Below are 17,869 nucleotides of genomic sequence, written 5' to 3' on the forward strand. Positions count from 1 at the left end.
AAATTAAAGCTAGTAATGTAAAGAACTTGTAGGTTGAACATTGTTAGGTTTAATCTCGATTCTATTATCTAACCTACTTGATTTCATGACTTGCATGATGAACATGGCTAGAGCTCCACTCAAGTAAACGTTTAGTGTTCTTGTTTACGTGATTAACTTTTGTTTAAGAAATATAATTCTAGCAAATTAAGGATCCATTTTGAGAGGCTGCCCCAATTAATCTCCACTTGGAAAGATGCAAAGATATTGAATGACACTTTTCGCATCAAGCTTGAAGCGGTGGAGATGAGATGTGTTCGAATATGCTTATATTGTTTTGACTATGAAAGTTGTGTTAATTATGTGAATATTGTGTGTTTATGGATCTTGATAATTGTTGTAGATGCCGTATGACTTATTATTAATTATATTCCTTATCCTCTAAAAGGAAAAAAAAAAAAAAATCCTTATAGTTACAAACTTACAATCACTATAACTAGAAAATGCTATAAAGAAACTAAAAATAGAAAATACAAGCGAAAATACAACATTAATTACATTGATTTGCATGTGATTTTGTCATGCAATCTTAAATTAATACTTCTTCTGCTTTTTATTAGTTGACATATTTCATTTAGGTACGTTTGCCAATACATACTTTTAAATGTAAAATATCTTTAGTTATGTATTAGCAAAAATTATGAAATTATAATATTTAAAACTAAACATTGAGATGAATCTAACAAGACCTCAAATGATTATGTGTTTATTTAACATTAACATTAAATCTCAAAATGAAGTCAAAGTAGGTTGTGTCAATTGTACAAAAAATCAAAACGTGTCAACTAAAAAAAACGGAGGTAGTACCAAATTAGAAAATGTATTAAATGTTTATTTAAAGCCCTGAGGGCTATATTTAACATTACCCTATTTTTTTTTTAAAACCACATTACCCTAATAATTATACTTAAAATAATAACAATTAGGATTTTTCTACATTATACAGTTATACTTCTCCCTTTAGTTTTTCATTTTCTACATTGTGTGCAAACATTTAAATGGTTACAAAATTAGAAACCATTTTATTACCCAAACGAATTGGCTTGACAACGGGTACAAGTCATTAATAGTTTAAAAAATTCGAGTATGTTCAATTTTTTTTTTTTTTTTTTTTTTTTTTGACAAGAGTATGTTCAATTTCAGGTTTACAAAAATCGATTCGGATTGATTTTAATTTTTTTTTTAAAAAAAAAAAAAAAATCTAAACACAAATAAATGACCGCCGAATTGAACAACCGAATATACTCATTTCTTTCCTTTTTAAACTTTTTTTTTTCTTTACAACAAATCGACAATGGCAGGTAATATTATTACGAGTACTTAATTCACCCCTTAATTATCATTAGAATGAATAATGTAATTTATTATTTAAATTAAATTTCGTAAAACTAAAATAAAAACAAAAACTTTCGTTGCGTTTCTCTCTCCTCTTTCCCCCCTTTTGGCCAGGTTGTCTCTCAATTTCTTCATTTTCTCTTTCTTGCTCTTGTTCATTCAAAACCCAAGTCAATTAATTTCTGAAATACACCTCTATATTTTTTGTTTTATTCCAAATTCAAAAAAGCGGCAATTTTTATAGATCTCCCACTTCAATTTGAGGTTCTACTTTGCTGAGGAAGAAGAGGGTTGAATCTGTTTTCAGCCCATCTACTGATACAATGAACAATCTACTTTCGGTAATTTCAATTTAATCTCTTTTTGAGTTTTGGCAATTACCCTTTTGAATTCAATGTGGGATGTAATGATATGTAATTTTTTGATATGGGGTTTGTTAATTTTTGATGTTTTAATTTGATCATACTGTTACAATAATTAATTGTTATCTGGGGCTATTGGTTTAATTGATTATATAATTCTGCATTGTATGAATTTTTCTAATTTTTTTTTTAGTTGATTTTTGGTTTGATTTTAACGGGGTAGTATTTGATTAAGCTTGCCATTTTAAGGGGCTTTTGATCTGGTTCTTTTTTTTTTTTTTTTTTTTTTTTTGGTTTGATCAATTTTGTACTGAGGCGTGAAATTTGGGAGCTTTATCTGATTAAAAGATGATTGGGGTTTACCAAATAAACTTATGCGCCTGCCAATGGACTTATTTGCTCGTCAGACACTTAAGGTGTAGAAGCTAATGGGTACTTTTGAAGTCAATGTTTGGTTGAGCTTGCATCTACCAAAACTTGAGACTCTACACCTTTATGAATTGAGGTTTGTAGGTACAGATGTGATGAAGATTCTTACTTCAGGTTGCCCTGTTCTTAAAGAGCTGATGATTAAATATTGTGAAGGCATAAAAGAGCGATATATAGATTCTCTGACCTTGGATAAACTGAAAATATGTCTGGAGAACCAATTTATTGCTGTCAAAGCGCCAAATATTAGATACCTTGATATAGCTGTTGATGGGTCGAGATATGAAGTAAGCAACCTTAGTTCACTTGTTGAAACCAGGATTTGCTTAGATGATTATGAATACGAACCTTGGAAACTTGAACTTATCAGAAGAATCTCTTAAACTTATGGGTTGTTTATCTTGTTCATTTCTGTCGTAGATTAGTCAAAGAGGATATGTGAGCTTCTGTATTGTTCTATCTGGATCTCTAGACCTGACATAGTGGAAATAGCTTTGTTTAGCCTGATTTATCCGGAAATTACTGTAGGTCTTGTTTAATTTGATTTAACTAGAATGGGATTTTTGAAGGCTGAATGGATCAGATTTTTAAGATTTGCTATGTATTTTCCATTGTTTATGGGTAACAAGAACGTTAAGCTGCACAACACTGCTTTGTCCTAGTATTTGCAAATAATCTAGTGCCTTGCCCGATTGCCCATCCTGAAATTGGGGTAATCGCACATGAAGATAATAGCATCTTTTTCTTTGCGAGAGTTTATAGACTTCTTCAATCAGTTTTATGTCATTGGTCAAATCACTTGTTTTTCAGATTTTCCTTCTCATAGCTCTAGATTTAGGTGCAATCTTATCCCCACTTATTAGGGTTTCTTTTGAACTTAGTTAGAGGTCTTTAGCCTTTATATCTTCTTGCTCATAGAGTCATAGTGCTGTATAATTCATTTTTCTTTTCATAAGTGCTTGTATCTATCATAAATTAGCAATTTTATTATTCTAGCACGCACTCATACAATTTGCCTGCTAATCTATTGCTCTTTTGACACCAAAATTGTCCTAGATGCTAAGGTCTTACAAAGATTTTTAAGTGGACACAGTTCATCTTTCCCTTTTATGTTGATGTGTGTGTGAAGTTGTGCCTTTTGTCTTCTTTCCTATTTTAATTAACATGGTTTTAACCTGTAGGATTCATTTGAGATCCCGCGCGGGGAATCATCGCGAGGTGGTGATCTTGAGATGGGGGAAAATCTTCAAAATTCAGGAGAATTGGGTTTGCAAATTTTCTCTAAGAAGGTATATATTTCTGTTCCTTAGGTTTTTTAATTTCCTTATGTAAAATATTCCTTTGTGCGCTCATTTATTTTTCTGTGGAGGAGATTGGAGACATTCTTCCAATCAAGTAATACAGCTTGATCTCATGTTGTAGATGGGAAATATTATGTTACTCTTTTTCTTCATCACTTTAATAACTGAACTACTTTTTTTTCAGGTTCAAGAGATAGACAAACAATATGAGAAACTCAACGAGCTTCTTAGAAAGCTCCAGGTAATTAGCTGTACTTTCAACACTGCTTGGCAAAGTTTTAGTATTATACGTTTTTGTGCAAGGAATAGAAATCATTGATGCCTTTCATCTGACTCGTTAATTAATTTTGCATGCAGAATGCTCATGAGGAGTCAAAAGCTGTAACAAAGGCTGCTGCTATGAAAGGTAAACTCTAGTTCCCTGTGATTGTATATGCATGTTCTTATCCTTTTGTAGTCTGCTGAAGTCCTTGTGATTGGCTAGAAGTGATTGTTCTCTCCTTTCAAGTTTATTTAAGGAAGGAAACTAATTAGTTGCTACCCACATATGTGACTTGAAATTAGGTTTCTGGTTAGATACTCATTATCCTGTAATTTTCTTTCAGTTCTTGTATTCTCCTTCTATAGAGTTCAGAACTAATGCATGAGCCCTTCTCTGAAATGAAGGTTTTTGAATTCCATGTTTAGGTTTTAAATGCAGACAGTTTAGGGAAAATATAAGTTTAAGTTTGGTTCTTTTAACCCCTATAGGGAGGGGAAAATCCTTTTTTTGAGCTTTCTACATTAAGGCTTTGATGGTTTGTGTTTGTATAATTTACAGCAAGGCTTGAAGGTTTCATTTAATTTGTATTGCCTCTATTTGTGACAACTGTTGGTCCTCCTGTCATTTTTTTCCTCTTCTAGAATTTTAATTTTCTTTCTTTCAAAAAGAAATAGAAACTTACCATTATATAGATTGCATTTTGAAAGGGTAAGGACTTTCTTGATGGTATATGTGCTTTTACTTATGAATACGGGCAATAAGGCTGTAAATCTGTAATTTATCTTTCTGTTGTATGCTAGGAATAGTACATAATCATGCTTTTTAAGTCTGCTTTCTGAAACTATGTGTACGCGCAACCTTATTTTTTGCAATCCCTTATCTGAAGCTATCAAGAAGCGCATGGAGAAAGATGTAGATGAAGTCCAAAAGATTGCCCGGCTTATTAAGTCAAAAATAGAAGAACTTGATAAAGACGTAAGATGCTTTAGTTTATTTGGTTGACTTTATGTCTTTGAATATCTGAGCTGACCTTTCTTTCTCTTCCAGAATTTTTCTAGCCTGCAGAAGCCTGGATGCGGAAAAGGAACAGCTATAGAGCGCACCAGGTCAACACAGACAGTGTAAGTCTTGTGTCAGATGATGCTCAATTATGTGTCAGATGATGCTCATTTTTGTGTGGCCTCTTTCCACCCTATACTTATTCTTTTCTCCTCAAATTTCCTTTGGACTTTATTGGTTTGCATAATTGCATTTTAGTGCATTTACTCGGTAGAAATTAGAGTAGCTACATGGGAAACTTCAAATTTACCAAAACGAACCTCGAAGCTCATTCAAATGTCTTCTTGTGGACTATAAACTTCTGTGAAGTATGGGTTGTATGCCATTGGCTGAACCACCTAGAGTAATTACAGATTTCAATTATGGTTTGAATTCCCAGCATGCAGGTTTGTAATAGATATCAGAATGAGCCTTGGTTGGCCCTATAAAAAAAAAATGTTTGAATGCCTGATTCTAAGAAGGATCTTCCTGTAGTTTATATGTGCCTTAAGTGGTGCTAGGGTTCCGGTGAAAGAAATTAATTTGAGAATTAAAGCTTCGGAATTGGAATGATTTTAGAGATGCATAGAACTGTACTATCCTTTTGTAAATTTCTCTTAATACTCCTGTGTAAACTGATTCTTTGGTAGCATTAAGTTCTGGTCATTTATCATTTCCCATGAATTAGAATTTTTAGTACTTAAACCTTAGCAAAATTTTCATTTGGGATTCCAATGAAGTTTGTTGTGCTCAATAATAGTGATTGCTATCTTGTTTGCAGTGCATTAAAAAAGAAATTGAGAGATAAGATGGCAGAGTTTCAGGTAATGTCAAGTTTTCAGACGAGAGCCAATTTTTTATTTGTTGGATTTCTGCTTACTTCTATTCTCTGCAGACATTACGTGAAAATATTCATCAAGAGTATCGAGAAGTTGTTGAGCGTCGTGTTTATACAGGTTCACTTTTTGGCTTGCTGATAACGAATTTGTTAATCTTTATCCTTGAAGCTTTGATGATGATTTGATGATATATCTTTGGTTTTCTATGCTTCACAGTAACGGGTCAAAGAGCTGATGAAGAGGTGAATTGTTATTTCTTGCGATAAAATTATGACCCACTAAGCTGCAAGTTTTTTTTGCTTAATTGTGCGATACTCATGTTTACTTGCAGACAATAGATCAATTAATTGAGACCGGTGATAGTGAACAAATCTTTCAGAAGGCAATACAAGAGCAAGGCCGTGGTCAGGTGTGTCTTTTAACCCTGTTTTATTTTCTTTAAATTGAGCAGTTAGATCGCAGAATCACCCTCTTAGTGTCTTAGCTCTGTAGGAAAAATTACTGCCGGAAAATACCCTGGCAGTGGTGCATAGCTTGTCATGCTGCCATTTGTTGGGTGATTTTAATCAAAAAAAACTTTAGCCCAACACTTGTAAGGTTTCGAGAAAATTCAGATTGCTGTCTGGGTATAGTTATGATGTACCACTGGTATTCTAAAAGATTATTGTAATACATTCTTTTATAGGTGTTGTAAATGGCTTTTAAGCAAAGGGGTTGTAAACTACTAGATGCTTTGGAAGATAGTGTTTTTTTCCCCAGATTTATATACTCTCTACATTAAAATCAGAAAAGTCAATAAGTACTAGGGATTATAATCATTCATGAGAAACATTTGTAATTATATATCCATAAAATTATTGGGAATACTAAGAACAAGTGATTAACTCATTCGGATGATTGGGCATTAATTTCATATTTTAATCAAAGCAACTTGTTTGTGCTATATTTTTGAGGATCTTATTTGCATATTTTCTAAACTTTTGTTCATGTATTGATAAACCTTCTTGTCAATCTGTTTCTTTTTTATTTGCATGCCCAACCTCATTTTGAATTCTTGACTTCTACTTTAGTCTCTTTTTAGTTTTTTGTAGTGTATAGTTGTGTAATGTATAATAACTAGGCTCACCTGGCTCTAAGCTGTTTTGAAATTAGGCTACTCATTACTCTAGTTTGGTATATTAATTTTCTTGTACAGGCTCATTTGGTCAAATTGTGGGGCTTAACTAATGGAACAGGCCCCATTTTGCATGTCAAGACCCACCTTGGCTAGCTAAACAACTTTATGGTTCATACTGACATAAGTTTTCATAGATGGGCTTTAGTTTGCTTAATGAGAAATATAAGCTATGCACATCTATATTTGAACGAGAAAAAAAAAAAATAAATTTTTTTTTTAACCCTGTACTCCTTTAGTTCATAAAGTAGCATCAGATAATCCCAATTCCTCATAGTTAGGATTTGATATGATATTTTTAAAATTTCTTCATAAGTTCATAGTAGTATGATCATTTTCTCACTCTCATTTTTTAATTTTAGTATGAATAACTAGAAATAAAAAATGCAACAGCTGTATATCATGCAATCTCAAAACACCGTATATGACTATTACTTCCAGATGTAGTGGGTAATGATTATTGGTTAAATGTTTGGGTCTTAAGTTTTTCAGTCTATTTTTAACATTAATATCAATCAATCAATCAAAGCCTTAATCCCAAAAGTGGGGTCGGCTAACATGAACCAAATTTGATTATTCCGTGTAGTCATCAACATAAATCTTTCTCCTCCATCCCTTACGATCCAAAACTTCATCCTCACGTAAATCCATGCACTTCATATCCTTCCTCACTCCTTCCAACCAAGTCATCTTTGGTCTCCCTCTTCCTCGTTTAATCCCTCCATGGTCCCACTCTTCCACTCTTCGCACCGGTGCACCCTCGGGTCTCCGTCTTACATGTCCAAACCAACGCAGACGATTTTCCCTTAATTTATCTACAATGCCCGCCACACCTACTTTCTTGCGAATAACCTCATTTCTGATTCTATCTCTTAAAGTGTTTCCACACATCCACCTTAACATGCGCATTTCCGTAACCTCCATCTTTTTAATATGCTCTTTCTTAGAAGCCCAACATTCTGTACCATAGAGCAACACTGGTCTTATGGCAGTCCTGTAGAATTTTCCCTTCAACTTTAAGGGAATGCTGCGGTCGCATAGCACTCCCGTGGCCGCTCTCCATTTAAGCCACCCTGACTTAATCCTGTGGGTCACGTCTTGATCAATGTCACCATTCTTCTGGATGATCGACCCTAGGTACTTAAAACATTCACTCATGGTCAAATCCTTTCCATCCAAACTCACCACTTCATTGCTTGTCCCCCTCTGAGTGCCAAAACGACATACCAAATATTCAGTCTTACTCCGACTTAGCTTAAACCCTCTAGATTCCAACCTTTGCCTCCATTGCTCCAACTTGACATTAACCCCATCCTTAGTCTCATCCACCAAAACGATATCATCTGCGAACAGCATACACCATGGAACCTCATCTTGAATTGGTCTAGTTAATTCGTCTAGAACCGTTGCAAAAAGAAAAGGGCTTAATGCAGACCCTTGATGCAATCCGATTGTAATAGGGAAATCTTTTGTCAACCCTCCGCATGTCCTCACATTTGTTGACACATCCCGATACACATCACATTTTTAACATTAATATCAGTTGCATAATTGTATATCTACTTATCCATGCCTGCAGATAATGGATACACTTGCAGAAATACAAGAGCGCCATGATGCCGTAAGAGATGTAGAGAGAAAGCTGCTCGAGCTGCAACAGGTATATCCATTAGATTTTTGCATGATGTTGTTGGTGCTTGTTTGTGTTCCCTTGGGGATTTAAACTCCCGTGAGAAGTGTAATTTGATGGGAAATTGCCTCCCTTGTGAACTTTATAGGAAATGGCACTCTTGTTTGCTTGACATTAGACAATGAAATTTCAACTTCCCAAGGAAGTCCCACTTCTCCCATTTCATGCCAACCAAAATCATGTCAAATATGCAATACCACCCGTCTTTTGAAAGCACCTTGCAGCTGGTCACTTGATAATTGCATGAACGTCAGATTCTACTCCTTGTCTGTGCCCAGCACTCAGTTAATCCACAATTTCTTTTGAAAGTGTGGTGTGAGTGCTATTGGATGACTATACTTGCACCATAGAACCTGTCTGCACAAAGTTATACCCAAGTAGTCATTTTTTGAATTTTGCTAAACCAATCTATTCTTGAGCTGATTGTTACTGTGATACTTAGTTGAGTATTAATGATCTCATCAGCTTCAAAGCTAAGGTGGTCATGAACCTCACTTTCCAACCAACCTTGCAAAACTTTGTCTAGCCCTCCACAGTTGAAGCATTGCAGCCTCTTTTCATGGTGAAATCTCGTGAAAATTTGGCACTCTCAAAGTCTCAATTTACCCTTATCTCTCCTAACACTCAATTTCTAGTCGCCTAGTCTACCGATACATTACATATATTTGCTATGGCTTCATGCTCTTAAAATTTTAGTTTCAACCTTGATTAATTGAACACCTCAAAATTTCTTCCACTTTTTTGGGAAATATATATTACAAATTTGACGCTGTATATCAGTAGACAACTAACTAGACAATATGGCATCCCTATAATAAGCAGCGAGTAGTTCTGATGTTTTTATTTCCTGTATGCAGATTTTTATGGACATGGCTGTTCTGGTAAATGCCCAGGGAGATTTGCTTGACAATATCGAAACACAGGTAAAGTGAAACGAGAGAAAGCAGTTTCTTTCCAAAATAACAAAAAGAAAGCTATTATTTCCACGAGAATTCTGAGTGTATCTATTACTAGGATACTTTTTTTTTTTGATGGGTACCAGGATAATTATTATACTAATTGCAATCCATTATGGCATTCATTCCCCTTTTCTAGGTTTCAAATGCTGTAGATCATGTAAACACAGGAAACACAGCATTGCAAAAGGCAAAGAGCTTGCAGAAGAACTCACGTAAATGGATGTGCATCGCAATTATAATCCTTCTTATCATCGTTGCTATTGTCGTACTGGGTGTACTCAAGCCTTGGCAAAGCAAGAACGGTGCTTGACCTGCTTCCTTTCGTACATTCTATACATATAACAAGATCATGTGAAATCCTTGTCTCCCCAAAAAACAAAATAGGTAAAAAATTGATTTTGTGAGTTTATTCTCCTTGTAACTTCATCAGCTTTGTGTGAATCAGTAGTTCCAATATCTACAAACCCATATTTTGCCCTTTGTTTCATGATGCTCAGACCTATTATGATCCCTATATCCCTTTTATTTTCTCTTCCGATCGCCCTGTGTATGTAATTTTATTCTCTGTGGCATCACAATTTTCATTTATCTTCTGAATGCCTTGGACTAAAAGTAATTTCAATTTTCTTCTCATCTTATTTTTTTTTTCCATCATCTGGATTGTGTAATCATTGATCAGAAAGACAGTACAACTTTGCTTGGGCAAATACAAACCTGAATGGCTGAATATGCTGCTATTGCAAACAAAACAGTAGTCCAGTCAAGATTTGTTTATATTTTACATGATTTCTTATTGTTAAAATTTTACATTACTCACACACACTGTTAATTTCGTTATGTGAGATTTTGTTAATTTTGTCTTGATATATACGGAGTAGACAACACTGTTCACTCCATAGGACACCTCAAAATCAAAATATGTATAAAAATTTAACCATCAACACTGACCACATCTTCATAGGAAGCGATCTTTAATTATATCCTTCAATTCTACAAATACAGCTGCTATTTCAAGATGCTACAAATTCAATTGACCTCTTTTAATTAATTTAGTTACTATTACAAAGATTATTGACCACAATTTACATCAACTAATTAAAATGACCTTATAGAATATTAAGACATGATTCTTATGACGCTTCTTCTAAGCCAAAGTTCATACATAACCATATAAAAAGCATCAAAATCAAGAGGAGAATTATTCCACTGAAAATGCTTCCTAACCTTAAAAACATTAGCTTGCAAAACTGAGTATCTCTTTGGGCTTATACTTTGTAAAATTTTCTTCAAGTTAGGGATGTCTGAAGATGTAATAACAACGGAAAAACTGTTCCAATTTATGATGTCCATGAAGGGGAGATCATAGTAGTCCGCTAGTATGACCGGTACACATCCATAGTAAAATGCATCCCCTACGCGAGCTGTGTTTACCTCGAATCCCTTAACGTGTAGGCAGTATTTGCTTCCTAGGAGTTGTTCCGAGTATGGTGTTTTCAACCTTCCCCCGCTAACAAAGATGGAGGAGTCATTTTCCCATGTTTGCACCACTGCTTTTCGTAGTGGTGAGTTTGCTGTTCCGGCAAAGAAGGCCAGTTTCTTTCTGATGAGTATCAAGAAATTATGTAAGAAAAATATGTCAGATTTTTTGTAAGGTGTAAAAGCAACATACGACAAACATATGCTATGTTGCAAAATGTCTTCAATTTTACATGGCGTAACAAGTTAATGTATATTTATTGGAGTAAGAAACAATAAATGAACATTTGCACTTTCTTTTAGTTAAAGTTGAAATGTTTTTCCAACACTAGCCAATGTTGCACCATTGACATGAATGTTCATAATGATATTTTAAAATTGCACCAAAAAAATAAAAATAATGATATTTTAAAACGAACAATAAATATTGTAACACGTCTTTCATTCTTAAGTACGAAATATATATATATATATATATATATATATATATATATATATATATATATAATACAGAATAATTATTAATTCTTACCTTTTAGAATGTGAAGCAAGATCTAGAGGCTCTTCCTGCCTTGGCCAAATTTGTGGGAGGGAAACATCTTTATGAGTAAAATAATTGGTAAGAAAATAACTAGATGAGCAAACTACTTGGATAGCATTACTTTTCACTTGATCAACCTTCTCCATAGCAACCCTACCAATAGAATGGCAAGCAGCATAAAAATGATCCGCACCCCCAGTTCGATTCCAATACGGGTAGTTTTGAATAATGTTGGTCATATAGTTAAGGATAAAATCCGAAAGGCCACCAACTCCGATCTTTCGATCAAGCCTCAAGCTAGCAATGGAGAAGGGTAAGAAGAAGAGGTCTGCTTCTGAGGGATCGTTGGTGACGAAATGGCTCTTGAAGAGTACATTCTTGAAGTATGCTTCGCTTGCATAGTTACCGCTGGGTTTATAGTGATCATCTGTTGGAAGTAGGGCATGAGCAAAAGGTTCATCTTTTTTGTGTGGATAAATGTAGATTTTAAGGGTTTTTTTCATTTCATTGTAGTTTTGAAAGAAGATTTCTTTGTCATGGTAAACTTCTTCTTCATACTTTGTCTTGTGTGGTTTATTCATAGAGGGTCCTAAAATGAAAACATAAAAAGGATCAACTTTAAAAAGATGGTATAAACTAGCAAGAGGTAAAAGTAACTTAAGAAAAGGGAAAATTTTTTTACGAAATGTTTAAAATCAATACAATAGCTAGTAGAACAAGTGATAGCAAGAAAGGAACATTAACTAATTAAAATTACAAATACAACGGTAAATTTTTAATTGCTACTGTATAAAGAATTTAGTCCATAGCATGGGCAGACGAGTAGTTTCGTTGAATTTATTTTTGTCCTTACAGAAGGACTTCTTATCTTAGTGCGTTTGCATATGATATCTCAATGCGGTAACTTATTGTTCCTTGCATTGTTAATTTTGTCATATAATCATACAATTCCTCTTTTTCTACGGAGAACCCCCAACCCTCTCCTCCAACCCTCCTTACGTACACCCCTCTCCCTACCCCAGAATAAAACACAAGTATTGTCCACGCTACTGATGGAAAATACAGTTACTAATGGAAGACGTTAAGTAGCTGATTCGAAATTTCACTAATGTTGATTCGCGCCACATTTATAGAGAGGGTAATAGAGCGGCAAACTATGTTGCTTCATTTATATTATTTGTGATAAATTTATACTCGTATAATTGTTGGTTTATACCCGTTAAATTCTAACTGCTACATTTTCTTCATTACATTTATTGAAGATATCATCGTATTGGATACACAAAAATAGAATTGAAATGGAAACGTACACAAACACACCACAATCAAATGCTAATTACATCAATAAGTCAATTGAGTAAACCATGTTCTCCAATTCCTTACGTAATATAATAACGATGTTTAACTTCGTCTTCTTGTCTATAAATATATTTCAAAATTAAAAACAACCTTTCAAGTCACTTTCATGCATCAACTCAATAAAATGCAATTCTGCAAAGAGGACAAGTACAATAATTTTGGAAAATAATTATTTTTCTGTTTTGAGAGTAACATTTTATGATGTTTTATAAAAGGTTTACTTTCCTTTTTTCGCTAGCAATTAATTTCAATTATTCTTGCTTGTGGAACTTCGTAGAAAAACCAACAATAACTTGTCAAAACTTTGAGATTGACATAATTGTACTTTTGAAGGAAATTAATTGTAAGATCCATAATTCAATACCAAAATTATCAATATATGTATCACTTGTATGTAACAAAACTTGGATTATTATGCCGACAATTAACTTATTGCAAGACATAAAATATTATACTCCCTCCGCTTTTATTTAATTGTCCTATTTGAAATCTTAATTTAGAGATTCAAATGCTTATAAAATCTAATCTTTTAATAATAAATATTTACTTTAAATCAAGTCTGTGGAATCTTATTTTATTCATCTTGAATTTTATTTTTCAAAGATTTCTTATAAACATGGCTTGAGTTACATTTTTATTATAACAATTTTGCATTGAAAATAAACTATGCAAGAAGTTAATAGAACGAACAAAAAGTATCACAGAGAGTAATAAAAGTAAGCAGTCATCTTAAAAATAATAATTTAGATTAATAAAATAAATTAATATAAGTTCTTAAAATATCATAACTTTTGACAATATAACAAAAATGTTTTATGCTTATGATGGCCCTTGTTCAAAATTGACTAAGGGCCTGTTATCTTTAGCTTATTTTCAATTTAATTCAGCTCAGTTCAGCTCTAATAAGTTCAGTTCAGTTCATTTCAGTTCAGTTTAGTTCAGTTCTTAATTTTCTTCTCTCATAAAATATTCAATTCAGTTCATTTTACTTCAGCTCCAATAAGTTCAGTTCAGTTTAGCTCAGTTCAATTAATCAGAACAGGCCCTGATAAAATACCAAGATTATGGGCTAAGTTTTGTGTAAAAGCCGTGAAGTCACTCCTTATGAGAGTAAAATATAGTATCTTTTAAGTTATTCCAATAGCTATACAATCATATAACATGATTTATTTATCTAATTTATTAAAGTATATGGTAAAAACAGTATATTACCTTTGTTCTTGAAAGTACGTCTCACTTACTATTCATGTGGTCAAAATAAAATAACTTTGACTATATGTTATAATTTAATAATACAAATAAATTAGCATGAGTTATCTTATTAGATTTCCCTTATTATAAAGTTTTTATATATCAAATTTTTATAATTTTCACTTATACATAGCCGAATATAGTCATGGTCAAAGATGTGTTTATTAAAGACCGCGTAAATGCAATAAGTGAGTCAAATTTTCAAGAACGGAGGAAGTATGTTTGAATTTAGAAGTTATTCGATCTAATACACGTAACAACTAAAATGTCCTCTAAATAAAGTAACAAATAACAAATAACAAGTAACATGATATACGTACGAAGTGTATATCTAGAGGCCAAACATTTCAATGGTTGGTGGAAAACGACCTTCCAAATTATACTCTTGTTGTATTATATAATATTACACTTACATAAAACAATTTAGCATCAAATATACAAAATTCAGTTGGTCCAATAGTAAATTCACTCTAATATGATTCGATATAGGCCGCCAAGAGATAAAACTATTGATCCCTTCTATATTAATGCCAAATGTCCTTTGATTTATAAAAACAAATCTATTTTATAAACCATATTAATGCCAAATTGCCAACTATATATAGTATTTAATTGTTAATTAGTGATGTATGGCCCGTGGTTTGGGTTATTGCTTTGAATATTACATTATATTATTTGAGTTCCAAAATATATATTACTAGTAGCTGTTTTCTTAAGAAGTGTAGAAAAAGGTACAAAAAGGTTAGATAATGTAGACAAAGCTCAATATATATTGCTAGGACTTGACCAACTAAACAAAACTAAAAAAGTAAACAAATTTTATAAAAATTCGTACATGGACAGTATTTTATAGTTAGTAAATCATAACATCAATACAATATCCAATTATTTTATTTACACTTTTATTTTTAATTTTTACTAATTTAGAATCAACTTCTAATTTAAACTATTTCATTAACTTTGACGGAATAATAATATGTGGGCATGTATTTTTGAAAGTTGTATGGTAGTCATCGTTAAAATGACTATTATTGTAGTATTGTACTAATTCTTTATTAGCTGACTTTTTATTTATTTTTTTTATGTCAATTTTAATTATAAATGTTTTTTTTTCTTATTTTAAAATTTTACTTTTAATTTTTTTTATATCTTTATACTTAATTTATGAATTTTTTTTAATATAAGTAATAATAAAAACTGAATTTTCAAAAATTAACTAGGAAAATCATAAAAAAAAAAATTCAAAAATTATTTCAAAATAAATATTTGAATTTTAAAAATCAGATAAACGAATTATAAGTAATTTCGGTTTTTGACATTAAAAATAAATTAAAATTAAATCAACCAATAAAAAATTAGTATAAGGTAGCCATTTTTAGCTTTATGTTATATTCATTGTTTAGGAGACTTAAAAGTCTACGGAATATCTATAATTTACATGCATATATTTACCTCAAATCAGAGGGAAATTAAATGGGGATATAACAAGATATAGAGTAAGTTTACATACGTAATCTTTTAATTAACTTTGGATGATTAGCTCATATAAAAAATAAAAAGAAAATTAATACAGTACTAGAAAATGGAATACTAGCAAAGTAGCAAATAATAGAAATAAATGTAATAAATTAAATAATAGAAAATAAAATATATACTTACGTTTTGGTGGAGAGGTTAACTTCTTCGGTATCTCTGAATTTTCTTGAGTATCATTAACAATCAAATGATCATCTTCATTAACATTAACACTACTCGAATCACGAGTCTCATCGAGAATTCGAGTAATCGGAGGACCACTTTGATCCAAAAATGTTACTAAATCATCACTAATACTATTATTTTGCTTTGGTAGTTCTACAACTGTAGGAGTGTCAGCAGGAAAAATTTTTGTAAGATGAAAGAAGTTGTCAAAGGTGTAAGACATGTACAAAAGGATGAGAAAGCTAGTTACACAAGCTAAACATATCGGTAGCATGGACAACGGAGGCGGTTTTCGATGTCGTAGGTTGATGCACCATTGTGTCAACGACAATGGTGCCATGTTTGATTGAAAGAGAGGGAGATAGAGAGGAAAAGAAAAGAGGTTTAAGGTCAAGTAATAATATATATTTAGAAGAGACGTGCAAATTTAATTTAAAGCATAAGATGATAAAATAGGTCTATATTTTTTATGAGGGTATCATGAAAAGCACATGTATATGTGATTCTTGACTAGTATTAGTACTTAATTAGTGTATATTTTAAGTTTGGTTTTTGTAGTTTTTTTTTCCACCTAATTTCTCCTTAATATTGGTAAGGTGGCCTAAGTGGGCTTAGCTTGGTTTTGGACTAATTACCCTTATTTAGATATAAATTACGGAATTAAGAGGTGTATGAGGAGTTTACCACTAGTTAATTCGATTTTTGTTGTTAATTCATACAAGTATAATCCACTACCTCGATCTTAAAATACCCACTATTCTAGAGTCTAGACTATTAGAGCAACATATTTCAGTTGATTACTATTCACAAACATAGAAATTTTTAATATACGCGCAATTCGCATTGCCTTACTATTTCAATCAATATTTGAAACTATGTTCTCAAATTGATGTTGAATTTTATGATAAAACTATACTATGTGTCGATTAAATACAATTTTAAAATATAAATACAATTAATGTTTTATTTCATTTATGTATATATGTTTAGTTTGTTTTACATTTTGTGCGCATAAATAGTAAATACAATTCTTTTTCCTTCTCAAGTATTCATTATCAAATAAAACTCAGTAAATTTGTTTTACATTTTAAGCGCATAAATAGTAAATGAACATAATTTTTGTGAAATATAGGGTGCATTTATAATAATGGATTTTTAGTAACCATATACGAAGAAGTACTACACATTTTCACCAAAAAAAAAAAAAAGAAGTACTGCACATTAGTAAACGTCGGCCAAAATGGACTAATTGAGCAATTAAAGCCGTGGTTTAATACTTGAATTGGTATGAATCAACCTTCTATAATATCAACAATAGGCCAATACCTATGACATGGGACCAAGAAGAATATTTATGCAAGAAAATTCTAAATTCAAGGACTATATATTTGTGCATATGTTTTATTGTATTCATGGGCCAACTATTAGCCGTGTGTATTAAATATATAAATATGCGGTCAATAGCAAATACTCCTTATTGAATATTGAGCAAGGAAAATTATTTCACCAAATCAGAATAAAAAGAATCAAAGACTTTCGTTCTATGGTGAAATTATTAAAGACTAAAATGAGACTTGTTAAGTTGGGTAAAAATTAGTCACTTGTATTTTTTGCTCAGTTTACAATTAATTAACCTCTTATAGCTATTTTAATGAGATATGTTATAAGGAGTCCAATCACGCAATTTATAAAACATAAATAATGTTTAACAACATTGATCTATGTATTAATTTTATTTTGACGAAATCGATGTATTAAATATTTTAAGGGTGGTCAAATGAATAAAAATGCATAGCTTTCTTTTAACTTTTTTAAGAAAAAGGTTATACATAATTCTTAGGGCTACATATAAGGAGATAAGAGTGAAAAATAAATAAAAATATAACATTAATTACAATATTTTGCGAGTGATTTTGTAATGCATGCATTCCTAATTTAGGGCCTGATCCGATTTGCTATAAACAATTGAACTGAATTGGACTGAACTGATTGGGGATGAATTGAACTGAACTGGATAGACCTGAAATGAATTGTTTAGGAGAGAAGAAAATTAGAAACTGAATTGAAATTAAGCTGAACAGAACAGACCCTTATTACTGTACCAAATAAGATA

General features: G+C 32.0%; 2 protein-coding genes across 2 annotated transcripts; one reads left to right on the forward strand and one right to left on the reverse strand.

Moving 5' to 3' along the window:
* Positions 1-1,448: 1,448 nt before the first annotated feature.
* Positions 1,449-10,204, forward strand: LOC145568838 (syntaxin-132-like). Its single transcript, XM_081628227.1, has 13 exons — positions 1,449-1,715; positions 3,347-3,454; positions 3,651-3,707; positions 3,824-3,872; positions 4,615-4,703; positions 4,776-4,849; positions 5,548-5,590; positions 5,662-5,722; positions 5,822-5,847; positions 5,937-6,014; positions 8,359-8,439; positions 9,327-9,392; positions 9,565-10,204. Exons 1-13 carry the CDS (start codon positions 1,698-1,700, stop codon positions 9,736-9,738), a joined length of 924 nt encoding a protein of 307 aa, XP_081484353.1. The 5' UTR covers positions 1,449-1,697; the 3' UTR covers positions 9,739-10,204.
* A 340-nt stretch (positions 10,205-10,544) lies between these two features.
* On the reverse strand, positions 10,545-16,124 carry LOC145568839 (putative glycosyltransferase At5g03795). The gene is made up of 3 exons (XM_081628228.1): positions 15,715-16,124; positions 11,437-12,034; positions 10,545-11,028 (listed from the first exon to the last, which is right to left on the reverse strand). Exons 1-3 carry the CDS (start codon positions 16,094-16,096, stop codon positions 10,545-10,547), a joined length of 1,464 nt encoding a protein of 487 aa, XP_081484354.1. The 5' UTR covers positions 16,097-16,124.
* Between the last annotated feature and the right edge of the window lie 1,745 nt (positions 16,125-17,869).

This window comes from Chenopodium album, chromosome 11 (genome assembly GCF_948465745.1).
Source record: "Chenopodium album chromosome 11, dcCheAlbu1.1, whole genome shotgun sequence".
In the NCBI taxonomy this organism is placed as follows: Eukaryota; Viridiplantae; Streptophyta; class Magnoliopsida; order Caryophyllales; family Amaranthaceae; genus Chenopodium; species Chenopodium album.

Excerpts from the sequence above, each read along its gene's own strand:
- LOC145568838 (XM_081628227.1), top strand. Across the intron at positions 6,015-8,358 it reads AAGAGCAAGGCCGTGGTCAG|ATAATGGATACACTTGCAGA; the intron begins GTGTGTCTTTTA and ends CCATGCCTGCAG. Across the intron at positions 9,393-9,564 it reads TTGACAATATCGAAACACAG|GTTTCAAATGCTGTAGATCA; the intron begins GTAAAGTGAAAC and ends CCCCTTTTCTAG.
- LOC145568839 (XM_081628228.1), bottom strand. The coding sequence starts at position 16,096 with ATGGCACCATTGTCGTTGACACAATGGTGCATCAACCTACGACATCGA. Across the intron at positions 12,035-15,714 it reads GTTAACCTCTCCACCAAAAC|GACCCTCTATGAATAAACCA; the intron begins GTAAGTATATAT and ends TTTTCATTTTAG. Across the intron at positions 11,029-11,436 it reads CTTGCTTCACATTCTAAAAG|AAAGAAACTGGCCTTCTTTG; the intron begins GTAAGAATTAAT and ends GATACTCATCAG.